The sequence below is a fragment of the Pogona vitticeps genome, chromosome 1, assembly GCF_051106095.1.
Source record: "Pogona vitticeps strain Pit_001003342236 chromosome 1, PviZW2.1, whole genome shotgun sequence".
In the NCBI taxonomy this organism is placed as follows: Eukaryota; Metazoa; Chordata; class Lepidosauria; order Squamata; family Agamidae; genus Pogona; species Pogona vitticeps.
The window spans coordinates 264,665,418-264,684,505 of NC_135783.1; the positions used below are offsets into that span (position 1 = coordinate 264,665,418).

General features: G+C 41.3%; 1 protein-coding gene across 1 annotated transcript; it reads left to right on the forward strand.

The window, feature by feature from the left end:
- The first annotated feature begins 485 nt into the window (after positions 1–485).
- WEE1 (WEE1 G2 checkpoint kinase) lies at positions 486–18,240 on the forward strand. Its single transcript, XM_020789936.3, has 11 exons — positions 486–1,252; positions 9,420–9,628; positions 10,667–10,733; positions 10,864–11,036; positions 11,795–11,916; positions 13,618–13,764; positions 14,098–14,187; positions 14,485–14,570; positions 14,807–14,977; positions 15,095–15,240; positions 16,989–18,240. The coding sequence occupies exons 1-11, from the start codon at positions 668–670 to the stop codon at positions 17,137–17,139; spliced, it is 1,947 nt and encodes a 648-aa protein (XP_020645595.1). The 5' UTR covers positions 486–667; the 3' UTR covers positions 17,140–18,240.
- The last annotated feature ends 848 nt before the right edge of the window (positions 18,241–19,088 follow it).

Below are 19,088 nucleotides of genomic sequence, written 5' to 3' on the forward strand. Positions count from 1 at the left end.
CAGAAACCCCTGAGGGGATTCCCTAGCCGCCCTGCTGATGCACAATAATACACGCCAAATTTGGCCAACGGCAAGCAGGCCAACAGGCGCTGGGAATTCCTTTTGAGTCACACAAGTCACGTTGCCCAAGGCCAACGTGCCCTCCTCCTCCTCCTCCTCCAGCATTCGGTCTTCGCCTCAGTGAGGAAGAAAGAAACAAGGCCCCGACTGCAGTCAACCATTTCCCTCCTCCCCCCCCCCCTTGTGACGGAAGTAACGCCCGGTTCCTCCTTCCCCAGCCTTCTTGCGGGGAAACCCGCCCCTCTTCTCAGACCCCCTCTCCCCTTTTCAGCCAGAATTCGCGCCAAATAGCCGTATGATGTCATCACGCAAAGCCCTACCGCTCGCCTCCCTTGTTTTCAAACGAAGGGGGCGTGTGGGATTGGCTGGTGTGGCTGCCACGTGATTAACGGTCGCGGGAAAGCCGCGGAGTCCGAACGGGTGAGCGTGCTGCGCTCGGCGGAGGGGAGTGCTGGAGTTGCACGGACGGACTGCTGCGGCGAGACCGAACCGTGTCAGCCTAGCTGTGGGATCCCCCTGCGGGCGTGACCTTTGGCCGGAGGGGGGCGGAATCGCGTGTGCCCGTGTCCCGTCTGAACCAGGGCAGAGATCGCGACGGATCTCGGCTATGAGTTTCCTGAGCCTTCAGCAGCAGCCGGCCGCGGGGGCGCGGCGCCTTACAGCCCGGAGGGCGGCGGCCCCGATCCGGCAGAAGCTTCATTTCTCGGGCGGTGGCAGCGATTGTGAGGAGGACGAAGAGGAGGAAGAAGACGGCTACGAGGAAGAGGAGGAGGAAGGCGGCGGCAGCAGCGGCAACACGACTGGGGAAGACTCGGCCTTCCAGGAGGCCGATTCCCCGTTCTCGGTCAGCCGCACCCCAGCTCGGCGGGAGGCTCCGCCGCCGGGAACACCCGAGGAGGTGGCGATGGAGCTGGCGCCGCCTGCCCTCCCGGGCGACGAAGGAGACTCTTCAGAAGAGGAGGGCTTCGGCTCCTCTTCCCCCGTGAAATCGCCCGGCACGTACTTCATGGCTGGCTCGCCGCCCTTGAAGGGCCCTCGTCGTTACTACGGACAGTCGTCGCCGCCGCGCCCCGGGGCCATCCGTTATCGGGAGCACCAGGGGCCGGGCTCCCCGCTGCCCGAATACCCCGGCACGCCGCCACACAAGACCTTTCGCAAGCTGCGCCTCTTCGACACCCCGCATACGCCGAAGGTGAGAGGAGGAGGAGGGCGAAGGGCGGACAATGGGCTCGGGTGGGAGGCAAGCAAGGGGGGCAGCCGGCCCCGGGTGGGGCGATTTCCCTGGAGGGAAGGGGCCTGGTCAGCTGCGGCCTCGCCACCGGGTGGGAGGCGATCGTCCCGACCGTTTGGCCCGGGGGAGGGGGTGCGGGAGGGGAGCTTCCAGGAAGCCCCCGAGCCGGGTGGTGGTTGACCTGCCCCTCCGAGCACGTGGGCGAACGGTGAGCTTCGCGGGGCCGGTGGGTTCAGGAACGGTTCTCTTCGGCTCATGTCGGAAACGGAGAACTGCCGGGGGGGCTGCCTCAGTGGCGCTGCCTTTCGGAGGTGGCCTCCGGTAGGCTTGGTCGGAGGTGTTTTCTGTTTTGTTATAATTGCTGCCCCTTCTAAGGGGAAAAAGCCTGGCCTGGGGTGGGAGGACCCGGGGGTGGTGGTGAGCGGCGCCCTAGGGAGTCGGCGCCACACCCCTCCGGCCTTTTGTCAGGGCCTCAGAGCTGGCCGCTTCCGAGAGAAATAAGCGAGCCCCCTCTCCTCCTCCTCCTCCCCCCCCCCGGGCAGAGTAGCCGGTTCTTCCGTTCAGAACAAAAGAATTGCACCCGGAGTATGGATTTTCCGCGGGTCGCTCGGCCGGTCTTGCGAAGCATCTCAGACCTGACGGGGGGAAAGAAGGGAGTGTTGGGCAGGAGGAGGAGAAGGACGCGGTGGTGGTGTTTTTGACCCTGGAAGCGAGCCGCAGTTGTGAAGGTCCAGGCTTTGTGGGCACGTCGCTCTGACTGGTGAAGGAGGCTCCTCTCAGCCCAAACACCGGGGCATACGGCGTGCTTGCTCACAGTTCTTGTTTCTCTCTGGCCAACAGCACCGCTTGTATGAAGGTCGGCCTTTAAATTTCAGCCTGTGTGAGAGGATGCAGAATATTCCACTAAAGACAGGCAGGGGCTTGAGGTCATTGGTTGGATAAGTTTTTAAATAGATATTCCATCATGCTCTAGTTCATCAATCAGTGAGTGCCAAGGACATAAATTTATTCTCACAGTGCCAACCCACTCCTCCATCATGTTTATTACATAACAAATTGGCTTGCCTGTTGCAGACAAAAATTGGCATCCTTCGGAGGGCCTGCCTACAGATTGTCCGTTAAGATTATGTAACAGAACTACAATTTGTGACATCTGTTGAAAGCCTTTGTCAGCAGTGAGACCAAGTTGCTTTAGTCCAGCAACTGATTCTAGTTACTGTGAAAAGAAAAAAACTGTGTTTGCTTTTTGTTCTGTCTTTTTTTAGTGAACTGATTTTTGTGTAATATATAGTAAACTGGCATATAAGCTGCCTAGAGTGGCCTTGTAGGCCAGGTGGGCGGGGTATAAATCAAATAAATAAATAAATAAGTGATGAGATAATGAATTTTGAAGAAAGAATGGAATAGTGATATGTACAAATAATGCAGTGCTGCACATTTATGTGTAATGTTTTTGAGATGAACTTGGAGGATGCTTTTATTATTGGTCTATAGTGACTGAGACTTTGAGACCATTCACACTGAGCATTTGTTCAACTTCTGTTTTACCCGTGATATTGGCATTGTTTCTGATGTCCATTTAATGTAGAGCTGAAACGGGTCAAAACTCTTCACTTTCTGTTTTTCCCCTCACCATCTCTGTGTAGTCACATATTTCAAATATGCTCCCACCCATAGTCTGCTTATGTGGACCCCAGTACGGTGGTAATGAGCACAGATCTGTAGATTTTGTGTGTACCGTATATTAAAATTGATGATTTTCCTCTTACGGGTTTGTTTCTGTCTGTTGTGTCAGGAAATAAATCACTTGACAAGTGGTACAAATTGTGGTATATTTTTCTGTGTGATTCAGATATGTAGCAATAGCCTTCATGGGGATGAAGGGATTCTGCAGATTGTACAAGTGGACCTTTTTTGCACAACTTGGTTTGCTCAGTGAAGAGGTGGGAGCCTGCAGTAGCAAGGAACAGGGATGGCTAAAATTTGCTGCCTTGCCTCAGATTTAGAGCAGCTACCCCAGTGGTTGCAGAGGGCTATTGGTACCACTTAGTCTGTTCCCAGCAGCTGTAACAGCTGAGTGAGCATGCCCATGTTATTCTAATGGTGGCACTTGTTACAGCATCTTTCCAAAAAGGTTTTCCCCCCTTTCCAGCCAGCCTGTCAGACTCCCATCTCAACTTTCTCCCCTGCCCCCTGCAGCCAAAACCTACAACACATTGGAAAATATTCCAACAAACATTAATTAAAAACCAAAGCAACAAAATTCTTTAAAAGTGGAGTTAGAAAGTTATTCAGCAAAGATGTGGTTGTTAAAAAGTGATGGGCGAGTGAAGAGAGTAGAAGAGAGAGTGAAGTGGGTAGGGAGAAGATAGTGAAGATAGACACAATTAAAGGACACTCTGTTTTGGAAGTGAGATAATCAGGGAGCAATTCTATATATGTGTGGACTGCAGTACTACAACAATTCAGAGTATCCAAAAACAAATTCATTCCCCATGTATGGAAGCCAATATTAAGATATCTATTTTTAAAACAGCAACAACCAGAGAAGCCCTTGAATGACTGGGCCAATGCCACAGTGTATTAGACTAGCCTGTATTGCTTTCCAGTTCATTTATGTGCACATTTGAAAGTACTGATGATTACTGTCAAAGTCTTACATGGGATGGTTTTAGGATATTCGATGGACCATCTTCTTCTAAGTTAGCCTATCCACTTCTGAAGACGGGTTTCTCTAACATGGCGGCTTCCAGCTGTGTTGGAAAAGCCACCATAAGTATCCTGGGCAGGTTCTTTGTCATCTGATATGGAAACAATTAGAACATAGGGATCAGCAGTCTCAGCTATGTCTAGATGAGGAAACAGCATCCTACCTTGGATAGGTTCATTGGCTTTTCATATCTTTCAGTGACCTTTATTTGCTGTAACACCTAGTTCTACAACTTTTTTTTTTTTTTGGTTTATTTAATTTTTTTGTTTATCTTCATGGTTCTATAAACTACAGTCAACCCTTGACTTACGAACGGCCCTAGTTACGAACATTTTGACTTAACGAACCGCTCTGATGGGAAAATATGGACTCGACTTGCAAACTTGGATTCAAGTTACAAACAGGAAAAAAGTGCGGGGAAGGCAGGGAAAGCAGGAAATTTGAACTTTCAGTTAGCAAAGAGGCTGCTTGTCTGTTTCCTCGCTCATCCAAGCAGAGAGTGGGAAGAGAGACCTGGGAATGCCTGGTATTGTCATTTTTAAATGTAAAATTTAGTTTAAAAGGTGCTTTGTTTGGGTTAAACGGTGCTTGGGTAAAAGGGAGCTTGGTTTGAGTTAAAACCTGCTTGAGTAGAAACATTCTTGGTTGCTTTAAAAGCTGCTTGTTTTGATTTAAAAGGTGCGTGGTTGAAAAGGTGCCTATTTTGGTGTAAAAGGTGCTTGATTTAAAAAGTGTTCTTTTAAAACTGTTCATTCCCTCCGTGGTTTCCTGCCTTTTTTAAACCTATGCCATTTTATGTTTTTAAAAAAGAAAAAATTCTGCCCCTAGTGGTAGGAACGGATTAACCGGCTTTGTATTACCGTATTTGCTGGCATACAAGGCGACTGGCCGTATAAGATGACCCCCCCCACAGAAGAGGCTGGGTGGGCCGCGGCAGGAGGAGAAGGAGGAGGAGGAAGAAGAGGGGCAGGAAGCGGGGGGTGGCAGGCGAGTGAGCGCGGGCTCAGCAGTGAGAGGGCAAGGAAGAGGGAAAAAGGCTGAGCGGGCGGCGGCAGGAGGAGGAGGGAAAGGGAAACGGGCGGGTGGTGGGCGAGTGTGCTGGCTCAGCAGCGAGAGGGCAAGGAAGAGGGAAAAAGGCTGAGCAGGCGGTGGCAGGAAGAGGAGGTAAAGGGAAATGGGCGGGTGGCGGGCGAGCGAGCGTGCAGCTGGCTCAGTGGCACGGGGCGGCGGGCTCTGGCTGCTCAGGCATGGCAGGCTGTGCTTCCCTCCATCCAGACCGACTGCCTGCCTGCCCGACTGCCTTCCTCCTCGGCTAGTGCTGCCCCGCATCACTCACTCAACGGTGGCGGCGGCTCCTTCCTGGCCCAAATGAAGTGCACCAGGCGTACAAGACGACCCCCCCCCACTTGGAGGCATGTTTTTTGGGCCCAAAAAGTCATCTTGTATGGCAGCAAATACGGTAGTTCATGTGGAAACTAATGCTTTGACTTACAAACTGCCCCTCGCCCTAAGAACCAAAAATAGCAGGAACAGGTTAATGGGTTTTCAATGTATTCCTATGGGAAATGCTGATTCGAGTTACAAACTTTTCGAGTTACAAACGTCCTTCTGGAACAGATTAGGTTCGTAAGTTGAGGGTTGACTGTACAGTACATACAATTCATTAAGTACTACAATGGAAGGGCAGAATATCCAGAAAATACAGTGGTCAGATTACTGTGAATAGATGTTGGTAAAAGGGAAATGGTATAACTCAACAGTGGCAGATTGCCATTGATTAACAAGGCCCCACTTGGATTCCTGGTGACAGACCAAGCCGCTTGACTAGTATACAGTGAGGGTTCCAAGCAGAGACTTGCTAATCAGTGGCAATTTGTTGTTGTGAGTCACACTGTTCTATTTTGCCACCATAACTATGCAACAGGATTTTGGATTGTTTTATAATCAGTGGATTTAATTCAGCCTTAATCATCCATAGAGCTGATATAGTTAATCAATAGGCATTTAGCTGCAACTAACTTAATTTTGGTAGGTATTGTTCAGAGCATAGCTTAAAACTGGATTCAACGTAGAAGAGTATCTTGGATGTTCTGATATTGAAATTACAATACAAAGAAAAAGGTAATTGAAAGACTGTTTTCTTTAATATGAGTGCAATTTAGTACTTTGGCCTTCATCCTAAGTCCCGGCCTTCGAAGTAGACATGTGTTTAGTCAGGTGCAGAAGGATATTTTATCTTGTTGTCTCAAATTACTGGAATGTTCTTCTGTAGGAAATTTTAGATTCTATCTATATGCTGTGCTAAAAAGCTGGAAAACTTCCTATGGAGCAGAGGTTGTGTGTTCAGTTCCCCACTGTGCATCCCAGAAGAGCTAGCCTTGGGTAAGCTACACAATACCAGGATGCCCTCTGAAGAAGGGAATGATAAATTACTTCTGAGTAATGTCTGCCTAGAAGGATCGCTATAGCTCAATGGCACACAATTATTGTAGATTCTATCCTTGCAGAGATCTCAAATTTAAATCCTTTATGAAATGAGCAAATATCCTGACACCAGTGAGGATATAGGGTATTATATGGTATAAAATGGCCACATGTAAAGAAACATTTGTGTATATGGAAAATCAAGAGGGTTCTACTCAAGCATCCTAAGACAAAAGGGGAATAAAAGTGAAGTAAAATAAAACGGCCTCTTTGTGTTGTAGGGTGTTTTTGTTTTTCCAAGTGGGAACAGCTTACTTACACTCAGAGTGTTTTGCTTACGCCCAATGTTCCCTCTTAAGCATCTGTCCCACTGCATGGGAGCCTTGCTTGTTGTGCATGGGAGTGGGTGAGGCTTAATTCAAAACAGGAAGTAAACTGGTTGCCCATGCGCAACGCTAGTGGAACTCTGGGCAAAGTACTAAGCGTAGAACATAGCTGAGTTCTTGGAAGTGTGGCATATGCTTATACACCAAAAGAAGAAAAGGCACAGACTGGACCCTAGAACTGAACAGACTATTTTGTTTGGCTATGCTTCTGTCAGCAAAGGATATAAAAAAAGACAACATAAGATGCTCCATAGTCAACTGCCAGATGCTCACCATGTCCCAATAAATGGTACCAGCTCTTCCCCATCCTATCTTGCAAGATGGTTGCAGCTAAACAAGCCAGTGATCTGGAAGAAGACTGAGTAGATGCTGGCAGCTGAACCTGCTACAGGGAGAAATAAAAGCTGCAACAGAAGAGATAGAAGCACAAGAATGAGAAGTAGACACTGACTGAGCTACCACCAGACAAGAAAGCCATTGGATGCAAATGGGTATTCAGCTGAAGCAAGGTGCAGATGGAGAAGTGCAGTGCTTACAAGACAAGACTACTGTAGTTGCAGAGGGGTTCCTATAGAAATATCAAGAAGACTTCAGTGAAACCTTTGCTTCTGTTAAGCACAGCACACAAGAGTGTAGCAGCCTCCAGAAAGAAGAAAAGCATCTAGATGTCAAGACTGCATTTCTACACTGAGATATTGCAGAGGAGCAGTATATATGTAGCAGCCACTGGGCTTGATGAGCCAGAAACATCCTGATTTTGTATATAAATATAAAGAAAGATCTGTATGGATGAAGCAAGCTGCTCAGGTCTGGAATGAAAAACTGAAGATATTACTGCAACAAAGTTTCAAACAAAGTGATGCAGATCAATGCTTATATACCAGAAGCAGAAATGGGCATTTAACCTGTGTCCGTGCATATATAGATGACTTAATTGTAGCTTCTTAAGGGAACAGGAGAGATTCTACACCATCTTTAAAAAGATGTGGAAATTAGAGTTAATACAACATTATTTGGCATTCAAATTGAATGGGATGCAGATAGATCATATTTGTTAAATCAGAAACAAAAGATACTTGAGCTTCTTGGTGACATTAGGCTTCCAAGATGCCTACTGTGAAACAAGACCCATGAAAACAGATTTTCCTTTTTTAAAAAGGAAGAAAATGAGCTTCTTTCATTTAACAGTAAAAACAAATGCTATAGGAAAGCTTTTATATTTCACAACCACTACCAGACCAGTTATAGCTACCACTGTAGGAATGCTGAATCAGAAGTTAGTTCACCAACAGAGTGATTGGACAGCTGTGAGTCATTGAGACTGTAAGTGCCAGTTAATGAGAAAGGGGTGGACTATCTGGGGAACTTGTAGCTTCCTCTGTGAGTCTCTACTCCTACTGCACAGCAAAGGAATTTTACCCAAAGGTCAAAAACTCTGTAACACTGTTGACCTTACAAGGGCTGGCATGGTTCACACGTTGCAAATCCTCTTTGGAGATTTCATTACATTAATAAGGTAATATGTCTGGTCCATTACCTGCCAATAACATCAACTGCAATTTTTAAAAAAATACTTAAAATACTTAATACTTTCAAGCAAAGTTTGCCATAACAATACTTTCCCCACTTTTAATTAGAACAGATGTTCTCTTAATGCAGAAATAATTTTTTCAGTCTTTTATTTAACCACTTGGGAGACTACCAGGACTTTCCTCCAGATGAATGAGTGGACCCCAAAGGAAGGAAATACTGATTTATCTGTTGTTGTTGTTGTTGTTGTTGTTGTTGTTGTTGTTGTTGTTGTTGTTGTTGTTGTTTTTAAACCAGCTTGCTTGATTCTGTGCTACCTGTATTGCCAACCAGAAGTACTGGGCGTGTGGAAGTCTTTCCCTATTTGTCTTCCATAGAAATAAAGTAGGCTGTGAGTGGTGTGGTCACCACTGCATATGCTTCCTATGCCAGCCTTTTTTACTCAAGTGGTGATTGAGTCACAAATAGAGTAGATGGATTGAATATTGGAACATATGGAGGAGTTGACTCACAACACCCCCCTCCCCGATTCAATGGACCAACACTTACTGTATTTTTCTGTGCATAAGACGACACCCACTTTTCTAACCCCAAATTAGAAATTTTGATTGCTTCTTTCCCCTTCCACTTCCTAAGCCCCGCTAAAGCAGGATCAAAGGGCTGTGGAAGTGGAGGGGGAAAGCAGCCATGAAAGGGCTGCAGGATCACAGCCCTTTGATCCTGCAGGCTTTTCATGGCTACTTTCCCCTGCCACTTCATAAGCCCCTGCAGCGCTTTGATCCCCTTACCCCCTTACGTCCATGTATAAGATGACCCTGAATTTTTAGTCTAAAGATTTTAGATAAAAGTATTGTCTTCTACATGGAAAAATACGGTAATATACTAAGCATGATTTATTCCATTGTATCATTGATTATACAGTAAATAAGAATCAGTAAGTAAGAAATCGTTACATGCTAGAGGTGATGCAGAAATTTTATATTTAGAGAGCTTGTTCATTTGTGATTTTTTTTAAAGGCCATAACTTGTAAAGTACTTAACTTGGCAGATAATGTTGATTTATCTCCTTATATTTCAGAGTCTTCTTAGCAAAGCTGAAGGAATGGGGTCAAGTTCAGCAAAACTGAGAGGAGGCTCTCTTTTTATGAATGTTGGGAAACTAGTAAAACAAGAATCCGACATGGGGCAAGCTCCCCACGTGAACATTAATCCCTTCACTCCAGACTCCCTCTTCCTTCAGTCTTCAGTTGGACAGTGTCGCAGAAGAAAGAGGACTCACTGGAATGAGTGAGTGTTTGAGCTGGTTCATTATAAACCATTTATGAACTATGGAAGTTATTTATTTTTAAAGTATGTTAATTATTACACTTAGTTCTACCATTCTGCCGAGACTAGAACACAGTGCATCTCACAGTATGATTTTTAAAAATGCAGTAAAATACATTATGAACTGACTGTACATTTTTAAATTGCATTTTGTATATTTTAGCCACATATGTTTTATGAATTGTTTGTATACTTTTAAACTGCATTTTGTATATTTTAGCCATAAATGTTTTATGATCTGGTCCCCCGACTTTAATAAATAAATTCATTCATATATTAAAATGCTGTTAAATGCTGAACAAATAACCAACTTAACAAGAAAGAAAGAAAGAAAAGGGAACTGTAGTTAATTGTTTCATCTTGAAGAAGAATGTTACAGTATAATTACACAAGAGTTTCTTTCATGGGAACATGAGTGTCAGAGCTATGTTACAAAATGTGCAATACTGTTTACAATATTGTTTAAAAAGGGGAAAGCAGATGATAATATTCAGGGCTTTATAAATTGTGGTGTAATCTCATCGGGAACAAGACCCTGGCTTTCAGTTAAATAGAGTGACCCGTTATCAGTTTACTACAGCATGTTTAAGAAAGCAGGAAAATAATCTAGAATGTTTCTATATTGCATGAATATAGTAGAGAGCATTGGCTTAAAACTCAGACAATAGTGTAGAGCCAAGGAGGATTCTGTCCTATTGCTCATTTTTGGCCTTCGTGATATACTTAACTAAGTTCCAAAAAAGGCAGCTTGAGTGCCTTTTATACAGGACTTGTGTAATCTTTCCTATCCTCTACAATTTACATATTTTTGCTACCAGAACTCTAGAATATGTCTTAGAATGGGTGAAAGATGTTGTATGGTGATAACGTTATTGCATCTCCTGAAATTTGTTAAATTCTTATGAAAACAGATGTTTGTGTTTTAATTTACCTTATAAAAGTCAATTAAGATGTTCCAGAATTTCTGCTCTTTATTATTTATATATTTAAATTTCTCAGTTCATGTGGTGAAGACATGGAAGCAAGTGATGGTGAACTTGAGGATGAAACTGTGAGACCTGCCAAGGTAAAATAATAATGATAAATAATCCCTATATCTTACTATGCAAGCATACGTCAGATGCTTTAAAATTCATTGGATTAACTTCCTTGCTTGGAAAAACAAAACACTCATCATTGTCTCTTGATCATTTCAGCGGATTAGCATAACAGAAAGTAATATGAAATCACGATATGCAACAGAATTTCATGAATTGGAGAAAATTGGGTCTGGAGAGTTTGGTTCAGTATTCAAATGTGTTAAAAGGCTTGATGGTTGCATCTATGCAATAAAGCGGTCTAAGAAACCCTTGGCTGGATCAGTTGATGAGTGAGTATTAGTTAAAGTTTAAATGCCTACTACCGCGAGTTCTTTTATTGCATTTCTATATGCATATTGACTTTAAAAATATTATTGTGGAATTGTGAACAGATTTGTTAGTTTGTGTTGTCTTTGCAGCCGGAATTCAGAAGCGTGTAATTCAGCAAAAACAACAACAAAACATCCAATTATACATATTAATTTCTGGTTAAAAAGCACTTGCTCTAGTGATCTGTCACTGTCCAGAACAACTTCAGTCTTTAGCTTAGACTTTAGTGTTTGCTGTTGTAAGTCTAAACTGTTTAGGTTGAAGCCCTGTCCATCTTATGTGATGCAGTTATGTGTGCAGAATCATGGGGAGTCCTTGTCTACTGATGATTTAAAGAAAAATGAAAACAAAGTACCTTAACCTTAAGTCCTTAATTTTTATGATATATGGGGCAGATTTTTGGAATATGTGTTAGCAAGAGGAAAAGGGATATCTCCAAATCAAGAATCGATACAGTTCTGGAGAAGAGGACAATAATAGAAGAAGAATATAGATGGAGCAAGAAGATGATTATTGCAAGAAGTCCCGACTGGTGGGGGGGGGGAACACAGTTAATTTGTATTTTGGTTTATGTATTTTATGTTTATGTTATAGTTAAATAAAAAAAGGAAATAAAAAACCTTAAGTCCTAGACTGTATTTGTTGCAACCTCTACATGCATTGCTTTGATAATGCCAGTATGTTAGAGCAACTGAAAGCTTTTGTTTCAATATCACAGGCAAAATGCTCTTCGAGAAGTCTATGCTCATGCAGTGTTGGGACAGCATTCGCATGTAGTCAGATACTTTTCTGCCTGGGCAGAAGATGACCATATGCTTATACAGAATGAGTATTGTAACGGTAAGTAAAGCTTCTATTACGTCTGTCTTAATATGAATTGTAATTAGGGATGTGATGTTTGTGGGGTGTTTTATTGTTTTGTTTTTTAAACTCCTATTTTCATAATTTTCCATTCTGGAAGTCCCATCCGTTAGGCAGATCCCTCCAGTTATATAAATGTGGCTTACCTGAGAAAAAGGCGGCTTCCTCTTTGAAGGGGACACTAGACAGAACTAGGCCAGTACTAGGCCACTAAGCTTGGAAGCTTAGGTGTTTCTCTCAAGTGAGCCACATTGAGATGTTGGTAGATGTCTCTATGCCCAGTGGCACTCCCAAAATGGAGAATCATGGGATTTGTAGTCCCCCCCCCCAAAAAAAAACAAATAGCATGTCCCTAATTGTAGTTTTCATGGAAAGTATTTGTAATGCAAAACAGTTTTCTGAGAGAGGAGGAATCCTAGGGTGACTGCTTTCAACTAAATATAAGTTGTATGGTTTTCACCGTGATATATGTAGGTTTTATGTGACTTGAGATTTCAGCCACAGTTTTTGATGAATTTCATATGAGGATGTTCTAAATTAGGACACAACATGCTGAATAGAAAATGACCACACAACAAAGATACATAAATCATCAATATTATGACATTGTATTCAGAAATCTTCCTTAAATTGGAGGAAGCAGAAAGATAAAAGATTATTCCGGGTATTAAAATTACACTGTAATTCTTCTGAGCTTTAAATTGCTTCTGAAGAGCATTTTAGATGCATAGAGTAAAATATTTAGAATAAAAATGTGTTCAATCTTACTCATACACCCTCAGGGTTTTTTTGTAAAACTGTTTCTGTGGGTCAGAGAGGAAAGTTTAACAACCATGCATACCTCCAACCAATCTAGTACTGTATATGTAGATCCACTAGAGAGGCCAGTATAATACAGTCTCTAATGTATTTGTTAAATATACATATCTGTCTGTATCTGTGTAGCTAACTATATGGACAGAGGACTAGTTTTTGTAGAATTTTGCAAAGTAAGACAAACTACAAAAGGAAACTACTTTTAAATTATAGATACTTTATACTTTTATTTGTATAATGCTTTTTCCTAAGGCTTGGATGTATTGCTGAGACAACACGTGATAAATCAGTGTTAATATTATACTAGAAATGGAAAAACGGGGGGGGGGGGGATGACTTTCTAGGGCCACATGGCAGACATTTGAACCCGAGATCAGAAAAAAGTCCTTTTGAGTCCGAAACCGCTTCTCTCCTTTTTTATGTTCTGTTGACTGTGAGTGTTCCCATTAATTGTTTGAAGTTGAATAGAATAAATAACCTGTAACACTATATCTAGTTCTAGAGAGCTAGTGTTGGTATAGAGCACTGATGGGCAAACTGTGGCCCTCCAGATGCTTTTAGACCTCAGATGCCTTAAGCCTTAGTTAAAATAATTGTTGGTACAAATAGTGAGGAACTCCAGGAATAGCCATCTGCAGATATGCACTTTACCCATCCCTGCTGTAGAGGTGAAGAGAGTGAGTTACAAACAGGAAGGCCTCAGTTTGATTCTCACTTCTCCTGTGAACTTAAGAGATCATCTTAGATTTCCCTCAGCATCAGTACCTTATCAGAATGGTAGGAGATAGTTGTCTTACAAGGCTGTTTGTGATAAGGAGTACTATTTTAGGTTATCTAGTTAATACAATTCTATTTTGCTTGTAGGTGGCAGTCTAGCTGATGCCATAAGTGAAAACTATAGGAATATGCGTTACTTCAGTGAACCAGAATTGAAAGATTTACTACTTCAAGTTGCTCGTGGTTTAAAATATATCCATTCAATGTCACTGGTACATATGGACATAAAGCCAAGTAAGTATTCAGAGGTCTTGTATTTTTTGCACTGAGAGTGGTTACTGAGGTGATTAAATAGGTGTAGCAAAATATGCAGTAAACCACACCCTAGTAACTGAAACTTTTTGAGCTGAGTACAGAATACAATGAAAGAAAATATTTCTGAAACATTGCAAGCCAACTGCTGTTGAATTTGTTTGTGGCCTTTTGGGGATGGGGTGGGACGGATTATAATTATTTGCTTTAAATTTTGGCCTCCTTCCAATTACTTAGGAGAATGTGGGAGGTGAAAATCCTGGTAGTCCTGAAGCTAGAGTACATTTTTAACATAGATTTCTATATACTTGGCAGGCAATATCTTTATATCTAGGACCTCAATTCCAGACACTATATCTGAAGAAGGTGATGACGATGAGTCTAGCAGAGTTGTGTTCAAAATTGGTAAGAAAGCATGGAATTACATCTATCGATGCAACTTGCTTGTTTTTTTAAGAAAAATAATTTATTTATTTTATTCATTTATTTAAAATATTTTACCCCATCTTTCTCCTTAAGAATATACAGTAGTGGTTTACATCATTAAAAGTCAATATTTAAAGCTAAGAACAATGAATGTAAAGAGGCAGCTTACATCATTAAAATACAGTTTCGACACTGAAATAATACGTATACAAATGTTAAAAAAGAACAAACAATACCATCCTGAGAGATAATCCTTAGCTGTTTATTTTAATCTAGGTGATCTTGGTCATGTCACTAGAATATCCAGTCCTCAAGTGGAGGAAGGGGACAGTCGCTTTCTTGCCAATGAAGTTTTACAAGAGGTACGCAGTATGCTTTGTTCATTGAGGCAAAATAATTCACTTTGGATATGTTTACTGGAGTTTGGATTCCAAGCAATTGTTTTGTGAATGGAAGAGTTTCCTTTAAAACGAGGAAGGCTGTGCTTATACAAGTACCCCTTTCCTCCCTCAAACAGAACATAAGGTTAGGATTCAAGTCTGAGAGTCTGACTTGGTGGTGTTCTGGATTAGAAATTAAACCTTTCTTTCTTTTTCAGAACTATAACTACTTGCCAAAAGCAGATATTTTTGCTCTTGCACTAACTGTGGTGTGTGCTGCTGGTGCCGAACCACTGCCAGCCAATGGGGATCAGTGGCATGAAATTCGACAAGGAAAACTACCTAGAATTCCACAAGTCTTATCTCAAGAGTTCTTAGATTTATTAAAAGTAAGACATTTTATTGCTATCAGGGACAGCACAGTCCTACTTATTTATCCTTTTAACCTTTGATGTGGTTGTGGGTTGGATATTCAGCTTTATCTTAAAGTCATCATTCTGTTTCAGATGATGATAAACCCCGATCCAGAGAAAAGACCCTCAGCAGTTGCTCTTGTCAAGCATTCTGCGCTGTTATCTACTGCCAGAAAGAGTGCTGAGCAGCTACGAATAGAACTGAATGCGGAGAAGTTCAAAAACTCTTTGTTGCAAAAGTAAGTCATGTTATGCCAGCTCTGATTCTGAAATATTGGAAAGTGGTTTTAACGGTCATGTAACTGAATCTATTGGTCTGCTTTTAAAAATCAAAGTTATGCTAGAGTACACACACGTAACAACAACAGATTGAAAGAGTTTGTAATATTTGCATCCATTGATTAGTGTTGAAAATTTTAAGTAGTACTGTTGAATACATTTTTCTTTCAAGTGGTGTTACTTTTCTACCAACAGGCAAAAAAATGGATCTGAAGCTTTGGTTTCCTATAGATTTTTGGTTTAGATTGGCAAAAATGAGATTTAAATACAAAGAGATGCATACATCAATATGAATGTGACATATCCTTTTGGAAACTATGTGCGGCCAACAGATGCATAGTCTGTGTGATCTTCCAGTGCTGATTCCTTCTTTGCACAGGGCCATAAACACTCTACAGAGGATATGCAAGTCCGTGGCTCCCCCATGCAAGCATGCCACACACACCCGAACCGGTTGGGAAAAGGTTGGGGACCAGTGCTCTAGAAGACAGCTGGATATTCAGGGCATCACCTCTGAATCTTCCCTGTCAGCTAAATATATGACCTGAAAACTACTGCTTGTGCACAATTTTGTGTAGCTGGAGTTACATCTTGAGCATTTGTACAAGGAGGAGTACTTGAGAAGCAGTAGCAAATTAATTTGGCTTTATTAAAATGTTGCTTGGAAACCACAGAATTTATCAGCAGTAGGATTGAACTTGACTAATATTAATCTATGAAATAATAACACGTTAAGAGAAAAAAAAAGAGATTCCTCTGAGCAGGGCTTGAAAAATGCACTCATCCACTTGTTTGTGATTGAAAAAATGCTGCTTGACGAGCCACAGCTCCTTACCTTCCGCCCGTCTCTCTCTCTCTCTGATCCTGCAGTCCTCCCCTTCTCCCCCTCCCATTGCAAAAGGAAAACAGCCCTCTTCTCCGGAGAAGAGAGTTTGAGTGGAACATAGATATATAGCTCTACAGGAGAATGTAGAGTAGTCCCATGCTGGAGAAAATATGGGTTAAGAGGCCAAGTGCTTTTGCTTTCAGTTTTATTTTTGCTGGAGACATTCAAAAGAAAGGCATTCAAAATACAAGCTTCATGGACTCACAGGCATGCAGGAAATAAAGCAACCCAAGTCTGAGGGTATATTTATTTTGCGTTTCTATGCATTTTCATGTAGAAATAAAAGTGAACATGTGCCTAGTTTAAATTTAACATAAATTGCAATGCTATAGTCTGGTCATGGTGACTGGTGAAATTTTGACTGTCTGGTGAGACATTCTAAAAAATTTTCAAGCCCTGCCTATGTGTCTTGGGAGAAAGTAAAAAACATGATGTATTAGAACAGGCTTACTGAGGGTATCTGTTGGACTATGCTGTTAGTTCTATAAACTGAGAATCAAAGTTGTAGATAACCCCTTTTTATTGTGGGAAAAACATGTATAGCTATGGGATCAGGATGTGGAAGTACAATAACAGAGCAGTCAGTGCCTCTTACAGTATACCTACATTTTAGCAGAAACGAGTTGTTAAAACTGTTTTTTATTTAATCTATAGCATGGAAAGTTAAAATGCCATGGGTGATTCTCCCAAAAGTTGTTTGTAGATGTGTGACCATAAGTCCAGTGACTAGATCCTAAATTCTTCTTTTTAGTCTCTTTGGGATGCAACTGTTTTTAATTATCTTATATGCAAGAGAAATAATGCATTATTTCCCCCTTCTAGGGAACTGAAGAAAGCACAGATGGCAAAGGCAGCAGCTGAAGAGCGAGCACAGATTACTGATCGCATGACAACTAGATCTACAGTACAGAACAGAACAGCTCGTCTTAGTGGAAAGAAAATGAATCGTTCAGTTAGCCTTACAATATACTGACTTGTCCATTCCATTAAACTGGAGAAGGAAGGAGATTGAATACTGGTGGACTAAATAAATAGTTGAAGAAAGAATCCTTTCTTCATTTTTTCCTTTAATCACTGTCAATGGTTTCATAAAAGAGCTGTTCACCATTCTAATTTTACCAAATGCAATTAAATAGCTGTTTTGTTCTATGCCCAGAAGAATCTAGGATGTCAATTTACCTTTCAGATATATTGTATATTACACCATCCAGAACTAACCACTAGAAGGTGGTATGCTGCTTTTTAGTTTTAATACATTGTTAATGAAAGGTACTTCCCTAGTAGTCTTAAAGGGCCTTTTTGTTTTTCGTAAACAGCTCTATTTGGAATGGAGGAAAGAAATGCTGTGGATATCCTAAAAGGCCAGCAGGTCAAACCATACCTGGTGTCAGGTAAACGATTGTGAATTTTACTTGTGTATTCAACTGGGAGCACTTTGTTAGGCATTGCTTAGATCACAGCAATAAGCCTGTGAAAACATGCCACGTGAAACTGCTGCTATTTTTAGTTTGTCCTTGCTGTAAAAGTGTAGCATTAAAACAATCATTGTGTTTAGCAGGCTTTCTTTGAAAAATAGAAAAAATTATGTGAAAAATATTAGCTGCCTAGGTCCTTCTCTGAACCTAGTGTACTGTGTACAGTCATTTTTATATTTGAATTACATTATTAGTGTAAATGTTTTGGTTCTATTTTGTAATTCTTTCTAATGAAAGTTCTCAAAAGTTAATTCCTGTCCCTTTTCCTCCTCTTCCTCTGTTAATATTTGAATGTGCCTGTTTGCATATTTTAGTACTTGTATATAAATGTACTGTTTTACCATGTTTCAGAAAGAATGTGTTGAGCTGTTCTTACGATGTACAATATTGAAATGAGATGCCAAAAGATCCTATCCAAATTTATTTCAACATCAGTTACAAAATTAATATAATCAGCCCTTCTAATAATTGGTTCTGATATTGCCAAAATGGTTGCTAGCTACTACTGGCTTTTTGGCTTAAACCAATGTTTCCCACTTGAATGTTTCTCTTTGTTTTTAATTAGTATTGAAATGGAATATTAAAATGACATTTTGAAATTGTTGTATTTTTGTCAGTTTTGTTCCTCTGCTAAAGGGTTATGGTTTTTGTCCATGAAAAACTTTTCCTATGTCAAGGTTGGGTCCATTGAAATAATTTTCATTTATCACCTCCATCTATTTGTTAAACACAAGCAGAGTAAATTTATTGAAAGATGTTCTTAGCCCAGAGATAGTGTCTGTAAAACCTATTGGATTCTACTCAGCATACATATTGAGAATACAGTGGGGTCTCTACTTAAGAACTTAATCCGTATTGGAAGGTGGTTCTCAAGTTGAAAAGTTCTTATGTTGAATCTGCATTTCCCATAGGAATGCATTGAAAACCATTTAATCTGTATCTGCTCTTTTCCATCCATAGAAACTACAGTGGAACCTCTACTTAAGAACTTAATCCATTTTGGAATGGTGTTCTTAAGTTGAAACGTTCTTAAGTTGAAGCAAAATTTCCCATAGAAATGGACTGAAAACCAATTAATCCGTTCTGGCTGTTTTTTGTTATGTAGAGGTGTGTTCGTACATTGAAGCATTAGTTCCCATAGGAACTAATGCAAAGCTGGTTAATACGTACTCTACCACTAGGGGGAGAATTTTTTTTAACCTAAGATGACCTAAGGTTAAAAAAAGAGCAGGAAAGGTTTTTTTTCCTGTTCTTATCTTGGATTTCTGTTCTCAAGTAGAAGCAAAATTTAGCAAATGGAGCTGTTCTTAAGTTGGATTGTTCTTAAGTAGAGACGTTCTTAAGTAGAGACCCCACTGTAACTCCTGATCTCTATCTGGTAATAGTTCAAGATCAAGGGTGTTGTATATTTCATTCTGTCTGTACAAGCTCAATACTAGCTCTGCAA